General features: G+C 47.2%; 1 protein-coding gene across 1 annotated transcript in view; it reads left to right on the forward strand.

Annotated features, from left to right (window-relative positions):
- Nucleotides 1-14,632, forward strand: part of IFT43 (intraflagellar transport 43) — a 100,403-nt gene extending 85,771 nt beyond the window's left edge. Inside the window, exons 5-8 of the mRNA XM_008567073.1 lie at nucleotides 13,213-13,285; nucleotides 13,557-13,632; nucleotides 14,128-14,190; nucleotides 14,349-14,632. Of these exons, the coding sequence (XP_008565295.1) occupies nucleotides 13,213-13,285; nucleotides 13,557-13,632; nucleotides 14,128-14,190; nucleotides 14,349-14,468 (332 nt within the window). The 3' untranslated portion in view covers nucleotides 14,469-14,632. The remainder of the gene's footprint in view (nucleotides 1-13,212; nucleotides 13,286-13,556; nucleotides 13,633-14,127; nucleotides 14,191-14,348) is intronic.
- Nucleotides 14,633-22,326: the final 7,694 nt, after the last annotated feature.

A 22,326-nucleotide genomic window follows, 5' to 3' on the forward strand; every position in this document is an offset into this window, starting at 1 on the left:
TCTCTGTTCATCTCTGTCTCTGGGATTTCTAACTCTCTTCTGGGCTCTTTCTTATTCCTTGCTTAATCCTTGTACCATATCCTCAAACATTCTCCTGCAAGCAGCAGAGTCATGTGAGCCTAAACAGCTTTGTCACAGAGAAAAAGTGGAAAGAATCCTGTAAGAACTGATCAATTGGAACCCCGATGGCTCAATTTCATCCTCACTTAGTAAGAATGTTCCATTATGCTGGCATTCCTTCCTTAAGCCTAATGCAGCATATGAGACTTCCTAGTGGTTCCTAAACCTGCTTCCTTTGCCTCCCTAATTTTTTTTAAACCATTATAACTATGACTGGTGTTTTAGTAAGTAACGCTTCTTAAAATCAATTTGTTTTTCTAAGTTCAAAGTTACTGGGACTAGACAGTAAGGTCTTTCTAAACTCAGGCCTCCCTCGCCTTCCATAACACAGGAACTCCATATCCGTAGCAGGAACTGGGTCAGGGGTGAGGTGGACTGGAATTCATTGGTCCAAGGATTAAGCTGCCCTCTCTTTTATCTCTGTGCTTTGTTAAGCCTTATTCTGTTTATAGGATTTGGGGTAAGAAATTTGAAAAAGAAGTCATTCTTGTAGGAAGTGATATTGCTAATTAATGTTTGTAAGTGTTTACCATGAGCCAGGCACGATGCTAACTGCTTTACTTGCAGGACTTCAGTTAATCCTCACAACAATTCTGAGGAGACTCAGTGATCATCACCATGTTAGAGAGGAGGAAACTGAACTATCGTGAAGTTAAATAACTCACCAAGGTCACATGGCTAATAAGCAATGATGTGCTGCTAAAATTTAACAACCAGCTCTCTAGGGAAAAAAAAGTCCTGACTGTAGTGTTTGCTCATTTCTATGGTGTAACTATACCCCCATGGCTGGTGTCAGGCTACCAACATGACATTGCTGACCACAGGGTTGGAAAGAGACGGCCACAGTACATTGTTATATGGTATTTCTGCCATGTCGGTACATTACACGTCAGTCATTCTGAGAGCATAGATAGAGTAAAATGTAGGAAGTGGTGAGTTTTGTGTGTTTATTACCCTTGTTTTAATATAATTTATTTTATTATAAGGGTCTATAGTTTAATGACATTTATGTTTGACAACCTGTGTGCAAAACTTCTAAACATTTAGAACACTTAGCAAGTGGCTCTTCAGAGCCAGTGCAAGCTGCTCCACCTCTAGTAAGCGGTGGAGCCGGGTTTCAGGTGTGGTCTTGTGACTCCTGATGCCTCTGCTGTCGTTACCCTCCTCGTGTTTGCTTTGACAGTTTTAGGCAAGTCTCATTTTCCAGCATCCTGTTGCACATTTGCTTTCCTGTCCTGGTTCTCAGATTCACCCGTTGGCCCATGTCCGCAGCTCTGCTGGTCCTCTCACAGTGAAGTCTCGTCTACAACAGTCCCTGGGCTGGATAGAGAAAAGGCAAAGAGACCAGGTCTTTACAGCTCTTGAGACATGAAGCAGAATCTTCAGGTTTGACCATTCCTCTCTTTCTTGTTATGCTTTCTTTTCCGTCATATCCATTGAGATTACCTTTACGTAATGAATTCTTATGCCTATGCTGAGTCCTCCAGAGACGAGAACCTACTATAAGGTGAGAAGAAGGTTGTACAGATTGTGATCTGAGTACTGGGGAGTTTGGGAGGCTGGTGAGACCCGAGTACCCAAACCATGAAGTGCTATGTGTATTATTCTCATGACAGCCTGCCTCGTTGAAACGCAGCCGAAGAAACAAGTTGGTACCACAGAGACAGGGGAAACTGGAAAGACTGCATGGAATATACAAGGGCCCCAGTCAGTGGTGCCCCAGATCATGTGTGAATGCTGAGCTGAGGTCATATGGGACCAGAGATAAGAGTCTGTGCAGGTTAATTGCATTATAGAAAATGAATTTGTATTATAGTGATTCTAAACAAAAGAGGTGATGTACTTTATTTGCAGGCCATGACTGTGACTGTGAAACATTTGGAAAGACTCTGCCATAAGCAAATCTGACAGGAAGGTTTTTGTTTTTTTTTAATCTCATAGATATATTACAATTGACACCCCAGAATAAGGATGTCTTTGGAGACCTCATTTTGATAATAAAGGAAACTTAGGACCAGAGTTGACAAGTAATTGCATAACATCAGCAAATTAGGGGCAGATCTGGGACCCGGATTTTCTGATTCCTAATGGTGCATCCAACTCTGTGGACCAAGAATTTGAATGTAGTTCTTCCTAGGCAGGCAGTTAAAGCCATATTCCTGGCAGCCGGAAAAAAATGAACTCTAGTAGATATACACCCTTGAGGCCACAGGGGCTGACTTCTGTACTCCCTGGTGTGGGTTTGGCCAGAGCTGGTCCCCAGAGTGAGTGAGACACCAGAGAAGTTGCATGGAACTTCCCAGAAGTTTCTTTAATGCAGAAGAGAAGTTGTTTTTACTTGGTTTTGGTTTTCGCAGTAGGTGATTCAAGGTCCCAGGACCCTACCCTAGGAAAAGCATGTGCCATCATGGAGCAGGCTTCCAGGAGTTGATGGGGTGGAGAGATGTTTGCACCTCCCTGCCTCTGCAAACATAGTTGAGACTGGTTTGGCTGTATTCTTCTCTCCCTGACAAAAGGCAGAATGTCAGGGAAGGTTTGGGGAACTGAGTTAGGCTTGGAGCAGATTTTAGCTGTTGTTCTCTGTCAACTCAGTCTTCCTTATCCTGGTGCAGCTGCAACGCATAGCCCAGAGCCTTGACTAGCTCTCTTGCTGCATTGGCAGAGCCAGACAGAGTGCTTTCCAAGCTACCATCACAAACATCTCTGCCCAAAACATGGTTGACGTTAACCTCTCTGTGGTTCCATTTTCATTGTTCACGTGAGCAGCTTCCTCGCATGTCCCCATCTGAAGAGGCAGAATGGGAAGAATGAAAATGAAAGTCTTATGCCATGCGTGCGTGTGTGTTTTAAACAAAGCAGGTAGAATTACCTTCCTCCAGGAACACAGAGAGAAAGTTCCATCAGCATTCTATCGTGCTGTAGTCTGTTTGGGGGAATGTGATTAATAGCAAATCATCCAACATTAAGCATTGACAAAAGTAAGAGAGTTAAATCTCCCTGGAATCATTATAGAGATCAGGGTATTTATTCTGTAACTGCTTGGACTCTGTCCCAGTTGAATACAGAAGACAGGATCAGGATGTGACAAAGCCAATCCCATTTAGTTTTGTGAGATGGTTCCAGATGTGGCTGTAAGCAGTGTTCCAGCTTTCAGGGAGAGGAACAGGCACTTCTCCACACGATTGTGAAGGGAATGGGTGAATAAGGGGTGTGAGTAGTGAGAGGACCTAAATGCAGACAGTCCTAGAGAGATCGTAGACTACTTAGATTCTTCTTTGACCAGAAAGAAATGGAGGCTCGGTGTTGTAGGATGTCTCTTTCAAATGATGGGGGCTGTGTAAAGAAAAGGCATGATGTTCTCTGCAGTGACAAAAGAGAGGTGTAGTTGTAGAGTTTTTCCAAAATAGTCTTTGTAACCAAAAACACAGCAAGATGTGGCCTGGGGTGAATGGTGACTTCATTTTCTCCTAAATAGATGGCTATGGTTCCTTTCTCAGTTTGAAGGCTGACAGCCAGCTGTCACTTAGGTGAGATGGGAAGGAACAGGCATGTTTGTGTATCTGAGGTTGGACTCAGGACAGCACTTAGCCCTAAGTTGAGAAGTCTTTTCCTTCTGACACATCACACGTGGAGATGAGTTTCTAAAGAAGGACCTGGGGCAGCAGAACCTAGGTATGGCAGAAATCTGGGGAAGAGGTAATCGGGCATTCTCTTACCCTAGCAGGAGGCAAACTTGATGCCAAATGGCGGTCTTCCTTTCTTGCTTTAGATTCTATCTGCTTCCTAAAACTTCACAGGTGTTCAGAGTGTATGTTTGTGTGTGTGTGCATGTGTGCACTCGTCTATGTACACACATGCAGGAGGACACCAATGTGATTCCTGAGTCCATAAGTGTGGTTGACGGACTAGGTTTACCTAAAAGACCCTCTAAGAGAAAGCTCTTGAAAGATGATTACAGAATTGAGACACCATCATTTAAAAGTGCCCAAGGCAAACTCCTTTGAAAATTGCAGCAGCGGAGGGACAGAGAAAGAACCACGCAGCTCTTGATTGTCCCGCTGTTCCCTCAGGACCCGTTCCCCCCTCCCCCTCTGTTTCTCATCTGATAAGAGAGCAAGCAGCAGTAAGACTCCTCATCTATCTTATGAAAATCCGATTCGGAGTGGCTGTGATCAAAACCAGCTGGCTGTCACCAGCAGTGGCCTTGTGCGGAGGGAACCGTTCAGAAGTGTTTTGTATGTGGGGGTGTCACGGGTGGCACCAATCAAAGGAACATTTTTTAATAAATATATATAAGGAAAAATACAAAACCTAAGGATTTAGAATAAAAGCAGTGTAGTTTGTCTTGTTTTTTTCAGCATAACATGCAGAGGATGAAATAGAATCAGATATGTCTGGTTTCTAACATATCTCTACAGGCGGCTCTGAGAAGGCCTCTCTCTGTCACATTAATACCAGATCACTCATCTTGGGCCTTATTGAAGAGAGTGGAGAGTTCCTCGGTTTCCATTCCTTCCAGCCACTCTATTCCTTCGTTACGTTTAAGTCCTTTATCCCTCCTTGTCCTTAACACATCTCTACACATGAAAGCTGGAACCGCCATGAGGCTCTGAGAGAGCAGTCAGAGGGACATTGTTCTTTGTTTCCTTCCGTTGTCAGGAACCAGGGGTATGATGTTCCCTAGAGGTCACCCAGAGGTGACACTGGGAACCTCTCAGGACTGGCCCTTCATGTCTCATGGGCACCCCCTTGGGATTGCTTGTGAGGCTCCCTCCTGGTTTGAGACCCTTTGCATTGCCAGTACAGATTCTGGTATACCCTTCGGTGGACTTGAGGGGTGATGGGGAAATGTCCTGGGGTGTTGCTCTCATGGCTCCTTCAGAAAGGCACTGCTGTCCTCTGTGGGTCATATGATTAGGCCAGGATGTCACACACCATAGCATACCGGGAGCTGAATCACCACTCTTAGCAAACCCCTTCCCTGCTGCTGATCCAGCCAGAACCCAACTGTGCCGAGGCCTGGCTTATCTCAGCAGCCAATATTAGTCCAAACCTTTCTCTCCAACCCATTGTCAGCCAGGAGAGTTGTCACAGCTTGGGGACTGGGAGAAACAGTCAGCTACTTTGATCTTCCTCCTCTTAAGGCCTGTGATCTCTTCCCCAGCAGCATTAGGAGATATTCAGTTTGGCAGGAGCACGGAGGCATTTCAGCATATGGGCCACAGGTGAAAAAAAAACCACCCCAAACTGGCACTGTAGGACCGGGCACCTTTTCCCTGTGTCCCATGGCACGCCTCGGGGACCTGCTTGTCCACGGCCCCTGACCGCTCTGTGTTTGGGGCTGTGCATTTCCCTCGTGGTCAGGCCTGGTTTTTGCAGCAGCACTGGCAGCACAGCTCTCTAGCCACCACCGCAGTTTTCAGCCTCTTTTCTCCTCACCTGCCAGTATCGAGTGCAGCCTGGACCCAGCTTTAATCAGTTGAAATCACAAGGGACAAGTCTTCACAAAGCAGACCGGCCAGGGACCTGGAGACGTGTTTATGGCCCTTGTCCCCTGATTCCGGGAGTGCAGGGGACCGCTCAGGAGCTCCTCTGAGACCACCTCTATCTTTCCCTTGTTCCTTCGGGTGTTTGAAGCCTGTTGCCTACTGCTTTCCCCTTTTCTTTTCCTTTTTAAAAAATTCTCCATTTTTTCACTTAGAAAAAAAACTATTTATACGATTGAGATCCACTAATTAAAGCCATTTTCTGGTATTTGGTTACTGGAGCGTTTGATGTCTCTCTGACAAGACCATGAAATGCACGGAGTGTCCACAGGGACAGAATTTGCTGAACACGGCTCTTTGTAAATGAGGGGACATAGTGTCGCAGCAGCTCATGAATATGAAACGCCCATGATGCCACCTCAGTGGACTTGGGAACACAGATGAATCCTGTCATGTGCTAAATGAGACCAATTTCTTTCACTTAACTTCATCTTCAATCAGACCTTCTTCCATTTGCCTGTTTAAAATTCCCCATACGTGATGCAGAAGGTAAAAGCATTCAGTAAAACAAAGTTTTGCAGCTGCAGAGAAAAATTATAATGATCTCCGGTTAAAGTTGCCATCTCCTAAAAACATGGACATTGTTTTCTTTCACTTGTGAGCTCTGCTGCTTTCTGTGGACTTTGGCACAGAATTAGGGGTTTGTCCAGACTGCTTTTATTGGGGTATTCTTAAGCAGCGTGTCCAGATCCCCTTCATGCAAATTGGTTGCTGAACTTCGCTGTGAATGGTGTATGTGAGCCCTTAGTAGCCCATGAGAGCTCTGCAGTGACCAGGGCATTGAGTAAGAGAAAAGTTTGGGAAGACACTGTGTATAACAAGCAGGGCATTAGCCATTGGGAGCTCAGTAGGTGAAGAGGGAGGGGTGGATGTTGTCAGTAAGCTCCCTGAGAAACTTGGTAAGATATGTCAACCACTTGTATCATTTACTAAGGTGTCAAGGTGAGAAAGTGCTGGAGTACAGAAGAAGTTTTATGTAGCTCTGTAGAAGTGCTTCTGGACACGACCAGGGGATTCCATTCAGAAATCTCCAACCAAGAAAATCAGCAAAGAGTCGAACCTAAAGGGATACAGAGAGGAGGGGGCTCCTGCCCGAAACATCTTTGCCTGGATGGGACCCAGGGGCCAGGCTGGGCTGCTTCCTTTGTTCTGTCCTTACTGCAGGACTGAGATTTACGTTCCAGGTGAAGACCCTGAGTAATGCTTGGGGTATACTCATTGCAAGCTGAGATGAGCTCAGTCTAAGAAATCACTTTCTGTTCTAGTGGTACCCAAAGAAGCAAAAAGCAGCTGGATCTGAATGTAGGCTATCACAAAATGCAGAGATTTGGGGCTGGCTTCATTGGAAGAGGCAGGTAGGCTTTTTACCGTCGGGTCATGGGAGCTGAGAAGGATCCCTCTGGGACTTTGCTAGGTAGTTAGTATTTTAGAGTGCACATATGATAATGTTATCCATAATGAATATTTCAGGGCAAATGGCAGCTTCTCACGTCTTTGAAACCAGTTGTAATTGATCTATTGGTGTTCCCGTACATTTCTATTATTTATTTAGGCACCACTCATTCATTTCTGTGGTTTCATCTGGTAGTTGTTTGTTGGGTGGAGCTCTCAGATGGCAGCAGACTAGTGTTCTAGTATCAAAATGAGTTTCCCATTTGGTGATCTCTCTTTTTGAAATAAATGCTTACTGCTGTTGCTGTGTATTAAGAGGACTCTGTTAGGAGCTTCCAGAATGTGGAGATTGGTGAAGAGCAGTGTGACCCAGCCTCAGGACAGAAGCCAGATCCTTCATATTGAACCCCATTTGAATGACTCTTCCTCTGAGACTTTGTCCCTACTCATCCACTGTTTCTTGTGTATGCATGGGCCTTTCCCAGCAGGTCTTGCAGCTTTCAGTTGAGGTAAAAGCCTTTGCTATGACGTTATCTAATCCAGTAAGTATCCAAAGATTACTCTTGGTTGTTCTTGTGGAATGTATCCTACTAAGGCAACTTCAGGACTCGATATCGCTTATGCTAGAATTGCAACAATGTAGAGAAGATTGACAGGGCTCTTCATGTGTGTGACTTTCAGATTTGAAGGGCATCTATTGATTCAGTTCTGTTCAGTTATTCTTTATTTTTCCAGTCCTTGGGAATGCAGAAGTGTCTGGATGTGTTCTTTGCCCTCAGCTAGCTCACCATCTAGGTGACAGACTTGGGATGAATTTCATGTACTCTTCCTCCTACAAGGTAGTGAGGTCCACCCCGTGGCCAGGAATAAATTGTTGGGGAATGGGCAAAGTAGGAAGCTCTCAGTTCTGCCTGTTGGACTCAGAGGTGATTCACCAAGGAAGGAACATGCATTTTCCTTATTCTTCGATTTATTATCTTTTTCTATGGAACCTCCCTTTGCAACTTTGCCTTGCTTGGTACACCTTGGTGTTGCCATAACATGCCTCAGAAGGGGTCTTGCACATGGAAGACACCCAGTATGTGTTTCCTGGCTGGTTGATGTGAGGACTTCCTCACCTGGCACCCAGCACCCTCTCTCCTGCCTCACCCTGTGCCCCTCTCTCCTGGGCCCTACACTCACACCACACTGGCCTGCCTTCAATGTTGCAAGTTATGTTTCTTTCCTAGCAGGTTTGCACATGAAGTCGCCTGCCTGGCTTAATCTGCTTCTCCTTCAGCTTTCAGCTGCACTGTCCCGAATTCACAGAGACCTTCCTAACTCCTCACCCCACCCCCCCAAAATTAAATCCTCTCTGGACTGGATTAAATGCATCATGGAGCATCTGTGCAGTAGAATACTAGATGGTCATTTAAAAGAATAAGATACATCTATATATTGATAAGGAAAGATAAAAGCAAGTTGTAGAATAATGTATATGTAATGTGATCCCATTTGCAAACATTTTAAAAGGATGTATGTGCTGTGGTTTGCATAAATTCTTTTCAGTAAATATATATAAGAAATTGTTAACAGTGATTACAGATAGAGAGATAACTAGGTCTCGTAGAAGGAAGGGAACTTTTTCATTTTAAACTTTTCTATGGAGTTTGAATTTATTACCACTTACAATGTTATTTTTACTTAAGAGAAATAAAACAACTAGGTCTCCCTGTTATTTTCTGCCATGGAATTCAGTTAGTTTCCTTCCCAGTATGCATTTTGATTTGTAAGCAATATGTTTATTCAATGTCCTCTACCAGGCTGGTGCTTCATGAAGTCTGGGACCATGTCTGTTTTGTTGCTGTTGGTACTGGTACCACCTAGCATGGCACCTTTCACATAGTAGGTGATCAGTCAATATTCCCCGGATAAATGAATGAACAACCAAGTGGACGAAGGGAGTTTCTCCCCATCGTGGCTAACTGGGCACCACGTGGGGCAGAGAAGCAGGGTGAACAGCTCAGAGATAGCTGACATAGAGGCAGGGAGCACGCACACAAGACCAGGGAGGACTCTTTAAGGAGTCCGAGCTCGGGCAGAGAGCAGCATATGCTCTGTGTGAAAATGGCATTGCCTGTGGGGGACTGAGATGAAAGATTAGGGTTTTGACTCCCAGGACACCGTGGCCTCACAGTTCTCTTGCCTCACCTGCCCCTTTTCTAGGGCTGTTCAGGGTGCCCAGCCACCTCCTCCTTGGGGCTCATTTAATAAGACCTGGGATAGAGTCTCTGGGGCTCTTGCCTGGGTGCACTTTTTCCATTCTGTGCCATTTGGCTCTGTAGGGAAGTAGCAAGTCGGGGCATATGGTGAGGGAGAGGACTTCACTTATTTATAGTTATTGGAATCAAGAGAAATATCCAAGAACAGAGTACCGTAAGTCTCAGGCAAAGTAAAAGATGTCCCAACTGTAGGCGGTTGTCTGAGCCCTCACTATAGGAGGGGGTGTCTTTAAGGCATTTTCCGTTTGAAAGGAAAGCACGGGTGGGGTGCAGATGAGCTCAGGAGTGGCAGCCACATTGGAGTTGGAAGTCTGGCTCTGTTCGTTGTTAATGGTTTCACCTCATGCAGGCTGCTCAATTTTGCTTAGCCTCAGTGTTCTCTTCTGACAAATGGTCATCACTGGGCAGGATTAAATGAGAAAATGAAGGTAGAGCCTTATAGTTTCTATATATGCTCAATATTACAGTATCTGCTAAATGAATGAGAGTAGTTATTGAATACTTCTTTTGTACTGAGCACAGTGCTTAGTATAAAGATTATTGCACTTAATAGTTACACCAACCATAGGAGATGGGCATAGTGATGATCTTCATTTTACAGCTGAAGAAACTGAGGCACAGAGAGGATAAAGTCACACAGCTAGTACGTGGTGGAGCCAGGATTCAAAACTGGCTATCCTTCCTTCAGAGCCTACGTTCTTGGCACTGAACAGGACCTGTACCCTATGCTTTACTTACCTCACTGCTGTTGCTAATGTCCTTGTTATTAGCAGCATAGAAGAGAACAAGAATAAAATAAACGTAGTTATTGCACTTTTTAAAATATGGTATTCCTCCGTTGTCTCTGTTAAAATCATGTGCTTTGTGTGTTAAACTTCACAACCTGAATCAGCCTGGCTCTCCAGTCCACATTTGCGGGTCAAGTTGCTGTCTCTGACTGGTGGCAGGGCCAGTCATTCCTTGGAGGTCATTCTGTAAAGAAGCAGATTGCCGAAGTCCATTTTCTTTTTTCTATATTTGTTCATGGTATGTGTGAGAGAGGGGGGTGGGGAGGGGGGATGGAGAGAAAGAGAAAAAAAACTCCCCAGAACATATTATGTACACATGAGCAAGTACTTGTCTGTGATTGTAAATCAGAAACTGTAGAATTGTGAAGTTCTTTGAAGTTTGCCCAAAATCTGCTCCACAGCCACCTGTTCCACTGGGGGCCGGGAGTTGGATGGCCTGCCTCTGCTGCGATGGCTCAAGCTGTTACTGCACCAGAGTTCCAGCTTGCCTTGGCCTGGCTGTCATCGCTGGCTCTGTCCCACTCAGGCAGTTCACCAGGTTCTGCTGGGCACCAAGCTTCCAATTAGAGAGAAATCCCACTGTGTGGCCAGCCCCACCAGTGCCATTTTGAGCAGCCCCTTTGCCAAGGCCCGAGCTGACCTCTGCTCTGTCACAGATGGGCCAGCCCCACACTCTTTTGTGCACATTTGGAGGAGGGAGGTGGGGATGAAGAGGGAAGCCCACGGGGAGTAAGTGTGGACATTGGGCAGAAGTGCGGTTCCTCAGAGCTCGGAGGAGCTGGGCAGAGTTGACAGGACCCAAATGCTAGAGTTGTGGAAGGAAAGGGGAGTTTGGGAAGACCCCGGCCTGAGCCCTAAACTCAGCATGGGGCATTTTCTTACCAACTTCTGAATATTCATCTCAGGCTGGACTCCACACCCGAGAAGAGCCAGGAGCAACTAACTGGCGCACTCCAAAACTGTCACACTGCCGATGGCACGTGGCATGGCCAGCTTCCTCCCTGTCTGTCTGCTGGGCCTGTGCAGTCTCACCAGCCTGGGAGGCCCGCTCGCCCTGGGCTCAGAGCACGGCACTGTCAGCAGCCTGCACGATGGACTGTATTAATCATTCAGGGCGAGAGTGAACAAGAGAGCCAACTTTCTAATAGCGTGAGAAATAGAATCTTAGAAAATTCCTTCTCTAATTCTCTAGCAGGAAAGAGAGAGATAATCCGAGCTTTGAACAGCTTCTTTCTAGATACAGGATTTGCTGAATGTGGTTCATTATTTTGGGGGTGGTGTATGTGTCTCTTCTTTATTTCCCTTATCAACAATTTCTTTTTATTTTTATCCCTTTCACTCTTTTTATCACTTTCTTTCTCTGCCTGTCTCTTTCTGTCTCACTTTCTGTGTCTCTGTCTCTCCCTTGCATACTCTCTCTTTTTCCAGGTACAACATCTGTGACTCCACAGTCGGAAGTAATAATAAAGACACCAGGCTCAGAACTGACATTTATATCCTCTGGCTTGTCTTGACTAGAGCAATAGCAACGTCTAAATAATGAATAGCCTGAAAGTGGCAAGGGTCTTTCCAGCTGTTCTTGGAATGATTTTGTGCTTCTTTTAAAAATAAATTTGAGTACAATCCATGGAAGCAAATATGAAGGGGTTCTTCACTAGTCTCTCCTCTCTGGGATTTTTCCTTCTTTAAGTGTTTGCAGTTGATTTAGGAATTTCTGGACTGTCTCACTCCACTTGTCCTTTTTTCCTTCCCCATCTCTTCTTTTTGCTCTGATTGGTTAAATCAGAACCCCATTTGGAGAAGGAAATGTTTCTTCAGAGTGTTAGGTTGTTCCCAGGAGAAGATGGACAATTTTTGGTCACTTAAGCAAGTTCCCACAATTAAGTGATATGTTCTTTCTCAGTGTCTCTGTTTGCATGACTTTGTTAGATTGATGAAAGAAACGCCCTCGTGCCTCCTCATATGTCTGTAATTGTGCTGGAGTTTCAGAGAAGGAAAATCTCCATGAGACAGTAAGAAAAATGTGATCCTTAGAATCAGCATTGTTTATTATATTAGACCTGGTAAGTGGAGACTCTGACCTCTGATACAGTGTTGGGGAGCCAGGTTATACCATTAGGTGTGAGGGACTTCGGTGCAGGCTAAGGGCCATGACGATTGCCCTCTGGAGCTAACACAGACAGATCTGGGTCATGAGGAGGTGGCACTCATAGTGTGATGGAGTTTGGATGTGTTGCCCCCTCCAAAACTCATGTGGAAATTTGATCCGCAATGTGGCAGTGTTGGAAACTGATTGAGTCATGGGGGCGGATCCCTCTTGAATGGATTAATGCTCTCCCTGGGGGAGGGGGCCTCAGTGAGTTCTTGCTCTATTAGTTCCTGCGAGAGCTGGTTGTTTATAGAACCCTGGCACCTCCTCTCTGTCTCTCTTGCGTCCTCTCGCCATGTGATCTGCTTGTACCCGCTGTCTGCTGCCACTTTCCACCATGAATAGAAGCAGCCTGAGGCCCATGCCAGATGCAGCTGTCCCAGAATCGTAAGCCAAGTAAACCTCTGTTCTTTATAAATTACCCAGTCTCAGGTATTTCTATTATAGCAACACAAAATGGGCTAATACATAGTGACTTCCACTTTGTGACACTACACATTCTCAGTTGCTCTGTCTCTGACCATGCCAGCTCATTCATCGGTTCCTCTTTCTTCCTCTGCTCTAATATAAGTCCTTCCCTAGGTGCTGTCTGGAGGTCTCTTCTCGTATCTTTACATTACTCCTTGGAGATCCACTCCAATGGCTTCTAACCTGGCACATACATCAGAATCACTGAAGAGATCTTAGGAAAAAATAGAGATGCCTGAAATCTCACCCAGGAAGCTCTCTTTCAGCAGGCTGTAGGGTAAGGATTGGGACTCAGAAATTGTTGAAGCTCTGCCTTTGATACCAATGTGCGCCCCTAGTTTGGTGCCACAGCCCCAGACCGAGTGTCCGTTTACCCCCCAGCCAGTGGCCCATGGCTGGCGTGTGGAAGGTGAACAAGTAATCAGTGGAGAAGCAGGCAAGATTCCTATTCATGCTGTGGACAGTTTTGCCTCCACCTCTCATTGCAGATATTCCTGTTATTCCGGATCTGGAAGAAGTACAGGAAGAAGAATTTGTTTTGCAGGTGGCAGCCCCTCCTAGGTAGGTTAAATTAGGTATGAAGTTGGTGGGGAGGCAGAGAACATATGAATTAATACTCTCCAAATATCATCTACAGTGGACCTTTGCTGCCCCCCAATGTAGATCCAGATCTTTCTTGTGATGGGCTCCATCCCAGGGTCCCCATTTTGTTAACATATTTTGTTCACATTCTGGTCATCCCCAGCCACTGAAGGCTCTGGGGACAGTGGCCCAGCAGCACTCCTGGAACTGGTTCTGTCTGTGGTTCCTCCTCATGCTTTCTTTCCTTCAGCATCCAGGTAAACCGGGTGATGACCTACCGTGACCTGGACAATGACCTCATGAAGTATTCAGCCTTTCAGACTTTGGTGAGTGGAACGGCTCTGCATAAAGGGGCAGGCTCCAGGTAGCATCCAGAGATTTCTCAGTCCCTCCAGAGCTGCACAGCATGTCCTCCATGGCCCCTGAAGTTGTCTGGGCGCACTGCCTTCACTGGAGGTGTTGTTCTCAGGCGTCATCTCTGGACCCAACTTATTCTAATGTTTCCCAGTGCCGGGCTCCCACCTGCTTCCATGGCTGCCCACTTAGCATCTGATGCCACCCACTTTCCCTCTGTCCCTGTGGATATGCTGCTGTCATGCTCTGCCCTCCCCAATGCATGCCTAGCATGTTGGAAGTTGTAGCCTTCTCTCATGTCTCAGCGGCCGTGTGGTTCATTCATGTTTTTGCTCTTATTAAGCCATTTCTGCAGGTCTCTCAGTTCAGGAAGTTCTAACACACACAAACTGATCCTCCTTACTTTGCAAAAGATGGTTGTGTGAAAGCCCTCAAGGTGCCCAACCTGGCTTTTTTTGTATTTGCAGGATGGTGAGATTGACCTGAAGCTTCTCACTAAAGTCCTGGCTCCAGAGCATGAAGTTCGAGAGGTACAGTAGCAGCATCAGCTCCTCACTTTCAGCTCAGTAACCAGCCAGCTCCCCAGGCTGGCCTGTGCCTCCCCCAGGCCTGGGTGGGTGTGCGAAGTTAACCACAATTGAGGGGAAAGGCCTTTCTTTGTCTTACCCAGTGATACCCCCCTTGGCAGGATGATGTCAGCTGGGACTGGGACCATCTCTACACAGAAGTGTCCTCAGAGCTCCTCACCGAGAGGGACCTGCTGCAGATGGAGAAAGAGGACCCTGCAGAACAGCCCAGGCACACCTAACCCTGTAACCTCTGCTCTGAGCTTGACAAAATGCAGTAAGCCTCAGACTAAAGAAGATTGCAGCAGCTTAGAATTTTTACATGGAAAATTTTGTAATGTAGCTATTTATTTTCAGTAGGTCACATTGGATCATTTAATTGCAATAAATTGCTTTATTCTGTGGCCAGCTCTTCTGTTTGTTTCCAGCACCCTCTTGGAAAGATTCATCACGAGCGAAGGAGGGCAATATTCAAACAGTCTGATGGGAATTTGAGTTCTCCATGTTGTCGAAGATCACGAGGGTTATGTTAGATTCAGGAGAGGAAGGAACGGGCGCTCTTCCTGGAAGTTGGTCACTTCTCAGGAGGCCACAGTAGTTCCCTGGAGTTCAGGCCTGCAAGCCCCTGGATGCAGGGATACGGGAGGTTGCCCGCTGCGACCCAGGGACAGGGCCTGTGGCATGATGCCTTTCTTACTGAGGACGTTCAGTGCTATCAGTTACATTAGGGAAGCTGCACTGTCGCCGTCACCATGTGCTTCCAGGCAGCTGTAGCTGTGGAGCAAAGTCTTCACTCAACGTCGGGGTTGGGTGGCTGTTCTGACAGCATTCTCCTTTCTCCCCTCTCCCTACAACCTGTGCTTTGGGCTCCAAAAGCATGTGTTTCCTTTCTGCCACAGGTCCCCAGAGCCTCATTTCTGGTTCTCATGGGAAGGGGCCAGCCCAGCAGCCCTGAGAGTCCCATGGAATCCCTCACTTAGGAAGCCCGGGCCTCCCTCTCCTCCTCATCCCTGTTTTCAGGGCCTCATAGCTCCCTCCAAGCATCATAACTGCCTGTTTCCAAATGGGCTGAGGTCAGGAGCAGAGCCCAATCCTTTTCCTAAACAGAGACATCTTTTGTTTTTGTTTTTCTCTCTCTCCCCCAAGACATCTCATCTGAGGACAGGGACCTCCTAGACACTGCTTTGGATGAAGCCTGGGCAGGCTGGCAGCAGCTAACCACAGCCCACTCCTCAGCCACGGGGAGCGCTGAGTGCTTCTCTTATCCTGTTTGGAAAGCCCTTCATTAAAATTCAGAAAAACAAAGAGGCTCAAGACATCAAAAACCCACTGGGGGGTTATTTTTGTATGGCTATGGTGAGCCACATGGCTCCAGAACAGAGCGAATGCTTATGTGTTAATTATAAACTCAGGGATTTAGTGGCTTTGGGGTCCTGTTTCCTCGTTTTTCCACAGTCACACTTTTAGCCCAGACAGCCCCTCTTTGGAATAATTCCCATGGCCACTGAGAAGTTTCCATGCAGAATGGTTTTTCTTGAGCCTACATCATTCTGAAACCCAAAGGAGAAAGGCTGTATTTCTAGTCCCTTAATTACTGTGAAATTCAGCTGCCTCGGGACTCTGATAACCTTGGAGGTCTTCAGCCAGCCTGAGCAAGTGGCTAGGGGTTGACTTCCTTCCTCCCTTTATTTTATAACAACAGCAGCAAGAAGAACTAACATTTATTGAGCTTTCACTACATGCAAGAGACTGGGCTCAGCACCTAGGAATTATCTAGCGTAATCCTCACAGGCACCCAGACTGTTGTTATTCCATTTTACAGATAAGGAAACTGAGGCACAGAGAGATTAAGAGATTGCTCAAGATTGTCTAGCTGCTGAATGGCAGAGCTGAAATTCAAAACCAAGTTCTCTGACTCCAGTGTGCTTTTTTTTTTTTTTTTAAAGATGACCGGTAAGGGGATCTTAACCCTTGACTTGGTGTTGTCAGCACCACGCTCTCCCAAGTGAGCTAACCAGCCGTCCCTATATAGGGATCTGAACCCGTGGCCTTGGTGTTATCAGCACCACACTCTCCCGAGTGAGCCACGGCCAGCCCTTCCAGTGTGCTTTTAACACCTGTGTTTTTGTTAGCTGCTGCTGCCTTCAGGAGGGGAAAGTAATCTAGCTTATAGCAGGCAGAATTGGAAGTTTGTGGGAGAAACTGCATGCCATGACCCCCACCCTCAGACTGGGCATTGATTCTTATCTCTGGAACAAGCATGGAGCAGGGGGCTCTGTCAGGCCTGCAGAGTGAAGCCTGTCCACATTGCTGAGCTCAAGAGTCCTGGCCCCAGGGAGGTGGGGACGAAGCCAGTGGACCTGGGTGAGGAACAGCTCTAAGTTGAGCAAGCTGAGCCTGGACAAGTCATGTGTAACCAAGTCTTCTGTCACCTTTCCTGTGCCCTGCCGTGTCCTGTCTAGGCTTCGTCCTTTACCCAGCACTTGAGCATTGTCATCAGATGCCTGGGGAATGAGATGATGTTCCAGAATCCATGTCTCCCAGTTCTTATCCAATTTCTAAGATACTTTCCTTATGTTACTTTTTTTTTTTTTTTCCTTTGGTGGCTGGCTAGGATAGGGAACTGAACCCTTGACCCTGGTGTTACAAGGCAGAGCTCTAACCGACTGAGAAACTGGCCATCTCTCCCTTCCTTATGTTACAGCCAGCAGTGTCATACATCCCAGACTTCAGAGAGCCTCCCCAAAAGATGGCCCAGGAGGGTGTGACAGAAAAGACAGGCATCCACAAGTACCAGCAATGTGGTTTTCTGTGAGGCCCAGGGAGGCATGAAATGAGTCTTGGTGCTGCCACCTCCTTGTGGCACGTTGACTTGTTTCTTACTAGTTTCTCCTAGACTGGCTCATATCATGTCTGAGCTGCCTTGGGTAGTCCCAGCAGGTCTCTGGCAAAATGCCCCTGGTGTCTTTGGCATTGGGTGGTAGCTGTAGAGATGCTGTTCATAGGCCAGGCTCTGATGGGAAGTTCATTCCTTCATCAAATATTGGTTGTCACCTGCCACATGCCAGGCTGTGTTCTAGGCACCACAGGAATAGAACTAGACAGGCAAAACTCCCCGCCCTCACAGAGTTTACATTCTGGAGGGGAGGTGAACAAGTAAAGTGGAATAGAGTATGTCAGATGGTAACAGGTGCTGGGGAGAAAAATAAAGCAGGAGCAGGGAAGGGAGTGTTGGGTGGGGGCTGCAATTTTAAAAGGGGTGGCTAGGGGAGGCTTCACTGAGAGGTGACATTCGAGTACAGACCTGAAGCATGTGAAGGAAGGAGCAAGACTGGTGTCCAGGGAAGTGTTCCAAGTAGTACTTGCAAAAGCCAGGAGGCAGGCGTGCCTGGCCTGTTTGAGGAGTGGCTAGAGGGCGTAAGGGAGAGGAGATGCTCTGCCTCACTGAGCCCAAGACCTGGGTTTATCAGGAAAGGCCTCTGGGTGTGTGGGGCCCCCTCCCTCTGTGATGTGGGAACTCTCAGGCTTCCTTGGGCTTGCCAGTCAGACTGTGGAAAACTTTCCTCAAACCACTGCACCGACTCTTCATGCCTCAGTCTGGAAAAAGTGAACTGTTAATGCTACATTGAGACAGAGGTCAGGAGGCTGCTGCCAGCTCCCCACCAGGCCTGGGTGTGCCCAGTATGCTGGGCAGGTGGAGCGGCATTGTAAGGCCCCTGCATGGAATGCTCCCTGGAAACTTGAAGCTCCCAATGAGCAGCTCAGGCAAGAAATTCATATGGCCAGGCCTGTAGCTGGTCATCTCTGTCCCTGATTGTTGGCTCATCTTTGCTAAACTCCAGGACACTCCAGACAGACTTTTGCAACTACATGCTACAGCCATAAGCTGATACTACTATTTGGTGTTGTCTGCTTAGTGGTTGGGGGGCCTCTGGGGACATTGGTGCCTGAAAGACTGCGTACAAAGTAGTGTTTGCTGCAGTGAGATGTGGAAGCTTAGCATCCTTGCTCTGCTTGCCCTAGCAGCGCCGGGCTTTTATTTTCGGAGCCAAAGAGTCAGTGGGGCGGGGGACAGACAGAAGGGACAGGTAGCAGATAACAGTGACGAAGAGCCAAGGTTCCAGAATCAGACAGAGTGGGGTTCAAGTCCCAGCTCTGCCACTTAGTAGCTTTGGGCCCTTGAGAGAGTTACTTTCCCTTTCTGGTCTTGTTTTCTCACCTGGAAAGTGAGATAGTGTAAGTACTACGCTCTTACAATTGTGGTGCCTGGTAAACTCTGGCTGCTGTTATTAGATCTTAGAACTGGTTGGGATCAAAAAGTGAATATAGGGAAGGTGACATTAGACATCCGCGTTTTGCTAGAGGATACCGCCTTCAACTCTCCTTGTACATCGTTTCTCAACCATGGATATAAGAATGGTGTGGCACAGGTTTTTTGTTGTTGTTGTTATTTGTAACAGCTTTATTGAGATATAATTTGCATACCTTAAAATTGAAAGTGTGTCCTTCGCCAGTGCCTTGGGGCCCACCTATGGACCCAAGGTAAGGAGCTGGGGACCAGACCCCGTCCCACAACCAGGCCCACCATGCCAGCACCTTGGGGCCTGCTCGGGGACCTGGGGTATGGATACGGGAACTAGATCCCCATCCCACAACCAGGCACCCCATGCCAGTGCCTCGGGGCCTTCCCTGGGACCTGGGGCATGGAGAAGGGGACTGGACCTCCCCCTCCCACAACCAGATACACCTCACCAGTGCCTCAGGTCTGCCTGTGGACCCGAGGCATGGAGAAGGGGACCAGACTCCCCTCCCACAACCAGGCACCCCATGCCAGTGCCTCGGGGCCCACCCAGGGATCTGGGGCATGGAGAAGGGGACCAGACTCCCCTCCCACAACCAGGCACCCCATGCCAGTGCCTCGGGGCCCACCCAGGGATCTGGGGCATGGAGAAGGGGACTGGACCCCCCTCCCACAACCAGCCACACCATGTCAGTGCCTTGGGACCCACTCAGTGACCCAGGGCATGGAACTGGGGATCAGACACTCTCCACAAAAAGGCACACTGCCAGCACCACAGAGCAGGCCAAAAACATCTCCTCCATGTGGGTGACCCACCATAGCTACCATGATAACCATGGCTACCGCAAAGGTGGCTAGATGCCACAACCACCACGCAGATGGTCTGCCAGCCATTGGAGTGAGTTGACACAAGGAGAGTCTCCAGCAGAGATAAAGAAAAGAGGATGTCTGTCTCCACAGAGCCCATTTCATAGTGACGGAAGAGACATCTGCTCTACGATAGTATTGGGGGACCTGATCACGCCTCTCAGCATTGGACAGATGATTTGGGCAGCAAATCAACAGAGTAACCATTATTCTTTCAGAGGGAGAGAAGAAATCTAGGGCGATTAGAGAGGGGAGGGGAGGGGGAGGGGGTTGGGAGAGATTGGACAAGGGGCATAAGAATAATTACAATTTGTAACAATATATGTTAATAATATTGATTTGATCAACATAATCTCAATGTTGAAACCCCAAAATATGTATAATCAATTTTGATTCAATAAAAATTAAAATTTAAAAAAAAAATTGAAAGTATGTCAATGCTGTGAGTGGAGACAAAAAAAAAATGGAAAGTGTACAATTCAGTGATTTTAGTAAATTTATGGAGTTGTGCACCCCTCACCATAATCCTGTTACGAACATTTTCACTGCCCTACAGAGTTCCTTGCGTCTGTTTACTGTTAATCCCAGCTCCCATCCCCAGCTCTAGGCAACCACTGATCTGCTTTCTGTTTCCATAGATTTGCTGTTTCTGGACATTTCCTGTAAATGACTATGTGATATGTAGTCTTTTGAGTCTGAATGCTTTCACTTAGATATTTTCTAGGTTCATCTATGTTGCAACATTTATCAGTAGTTCTTTTTATTGCTGAATGGTATTTCATTGTATGAATACACACCACATTCAGCTGATGGACAGTTAGGTTGTTTCCAGTTTGGGGCTATTATAAATAATGCTGCTATGAACATTTGTGTTTGTGTTTGTGTGTGGACAGGTGTTTTCATTTCTCCTAGGAGTGAAATTGCTAAGTCATATGGTATGTTTATGTTTAACTTTTAAGAAATTGCCAAACTCTTTTCAGGGCATCGGTTTTATTGTTTGGTTGGTTTTTAGTGCTTTAGGGTCTTGGGGTTAACTAAGTACTTATTTTTTTGTCTCCTTTTCTTAAGTTTTCACAAGTTGCTATTGGGTTTGCAGGAGGCGCATTCTCCTGATTCCTCCCTCCCTTCTTTTCTCCTGTCATTGAATTTATCTCTGTTTTTGAGAACACAGAGCTCATCTGTCTACTTTCCCCACTAGCCTGTGAGCTCTTTCAGTGTAAGTCTGGGTGTTGTTTTCATTTCTCTCGAGCTCCATGCATATTCTAGGAGTTCAGTGTCAAATGAGGCATGTTCCTGACCTCAAAAAGCTCACACCTGGTGGAGAAATAGACCTTTCTGCATGCGTGGAGGAGTTCATACGATCTGCTGCGAAGTGCGGACGAGCGGGGAGAGAGAGGGAGCTTGGTGTGTCTGAGAAATAACAGAGATGAGCTTGATTTATGCAGAGCAGAGGTCTGCACACTACAGCCCATGGGCCAAATCCAGCCCACCACTTGTTTCTGTGAAGTTTTACTGGAACATAGCCATACTCATTTTTTCACATGTGGTTTGTGGCTGCTTTTGTGTTACAAAGGACAGAACTTAGTTGCAACAGAAACCGTCTGATCTGCAAAGCCTAAAATATTTGCTATCTGCCCCTTTACAGAAAGAGTTTGCCAGCCCTTCTTTAGAGCAAAGACTGAAGATGAGAAATAACAATACTCACACGCTCTCAAAGTTCAGCTGCCTGGGCCGGCCCGGTGGCGCACTGCTACAGTGCACCGCTTGGGAGTGCGGCGGCGCTCCCGCCGAGGGTTCGGATCCCACATACAGACCGGCTGCTCACTGGCTGAGCGAGGTGCGAGCGCAACACCGAGGGTTGCGATCCGTTGCCGGTCACGAAAAAAGACAAAAAGGAAAAAAAAAAAAAAAGTTCAGCTGCCTTTTTCTATTTAGAAAATCCATTGCAGCAGGGTGATTTGAGTTAAATGTCAGGAAACACTGGAAGGCTGCAGAGATTCTGGCCTCTAAAAGAGAGAGACAAACTTCTCTTAAAAAAGGAAAAAGCACTCATTAGTTCCAGGAAAATTGGGACATTATCTGCAGACAAAAAGCTGGAAAGGGGCACATCTGGGCTCATTCTCAGCCTTTGATTCTATTTGGGATGTGGGGGGTGGGGAGTCTCTAGGAGTCAACTGTCTTTGGCTCAGGATAATGAACAGCAAGTCCAGTGGAGGGGGTGTTAGAAGCAAGGGAGAAGGAAAAATTCAACTTTTCTTTTGGTGAGGTAGAAATCAGCAAGGGTAGCGGAGCAGGGAGAGGAAGAGGCTGTTCCTCTGTGGCTGTGCCGGAGTGAATTAATTCACTGCATATGTTCCCAGCATCTGTCGTGGTGACCTGGACTGGAGGGGTCAGCGAGAGAGGGGACCATGCCAGGGTTGAGCATTAGCACAGAATTCCCAGGCCGCAGGGGCTGTTGGCTCCCACAGAATGATGGCGGGCCAGCCAGCCCAGGAACATCTGCTGCAGCTGCTGCAAACAGCGCTGCCATGGGGAGGAGGGAGAGAGGCCCCTCTGCGTGCACCCTGCAAGAAAACACCTGGCTGCAAAGGGCCTGGGAGAAGACCAGAAAGAGCCCTGCAAAACTCTCTCTTCCAGATTTCAAGCTGCAGAAGATTCAACCCAGCAGCCATATTGGAGCAGACTGGAGGTGGGACGAAGGGACAGCACAGGGACGGGACAGGGGGAACCACGGCCTGGATGGAAATGCACCGGAACCTTGGTACTTCCTCCTAACTGCCAGTCCCAGAATCCCCCTGGGTGCTTTTTGGGCTGCTTGGTGCTAACATGTCCCTCGGGAGTTGGTGGTCAACCTAGAGGAAGCAAAGCAGGAGGCCACGGTGGCTAAGAATGTGGATGATTCCAGGTTCACGCCTCTGCTCTTCCACGTCATA

The sequence above is a fragment of the Galeopterus variegatus genome, unplaced genomic scaffold (assembly GCF_000696425.1).
Source record: "Galeopterus variegatus unplaced genomic scaffold, G_variegatus-3.0.2 Scaffold290, whole genome shotgun sequence".
NCBI lineage: Eukaryota > Metazoa > Chordata > Mammalia > Dermoptera > Cynocephalidae > Galeopterus > Galeopterus variegatus.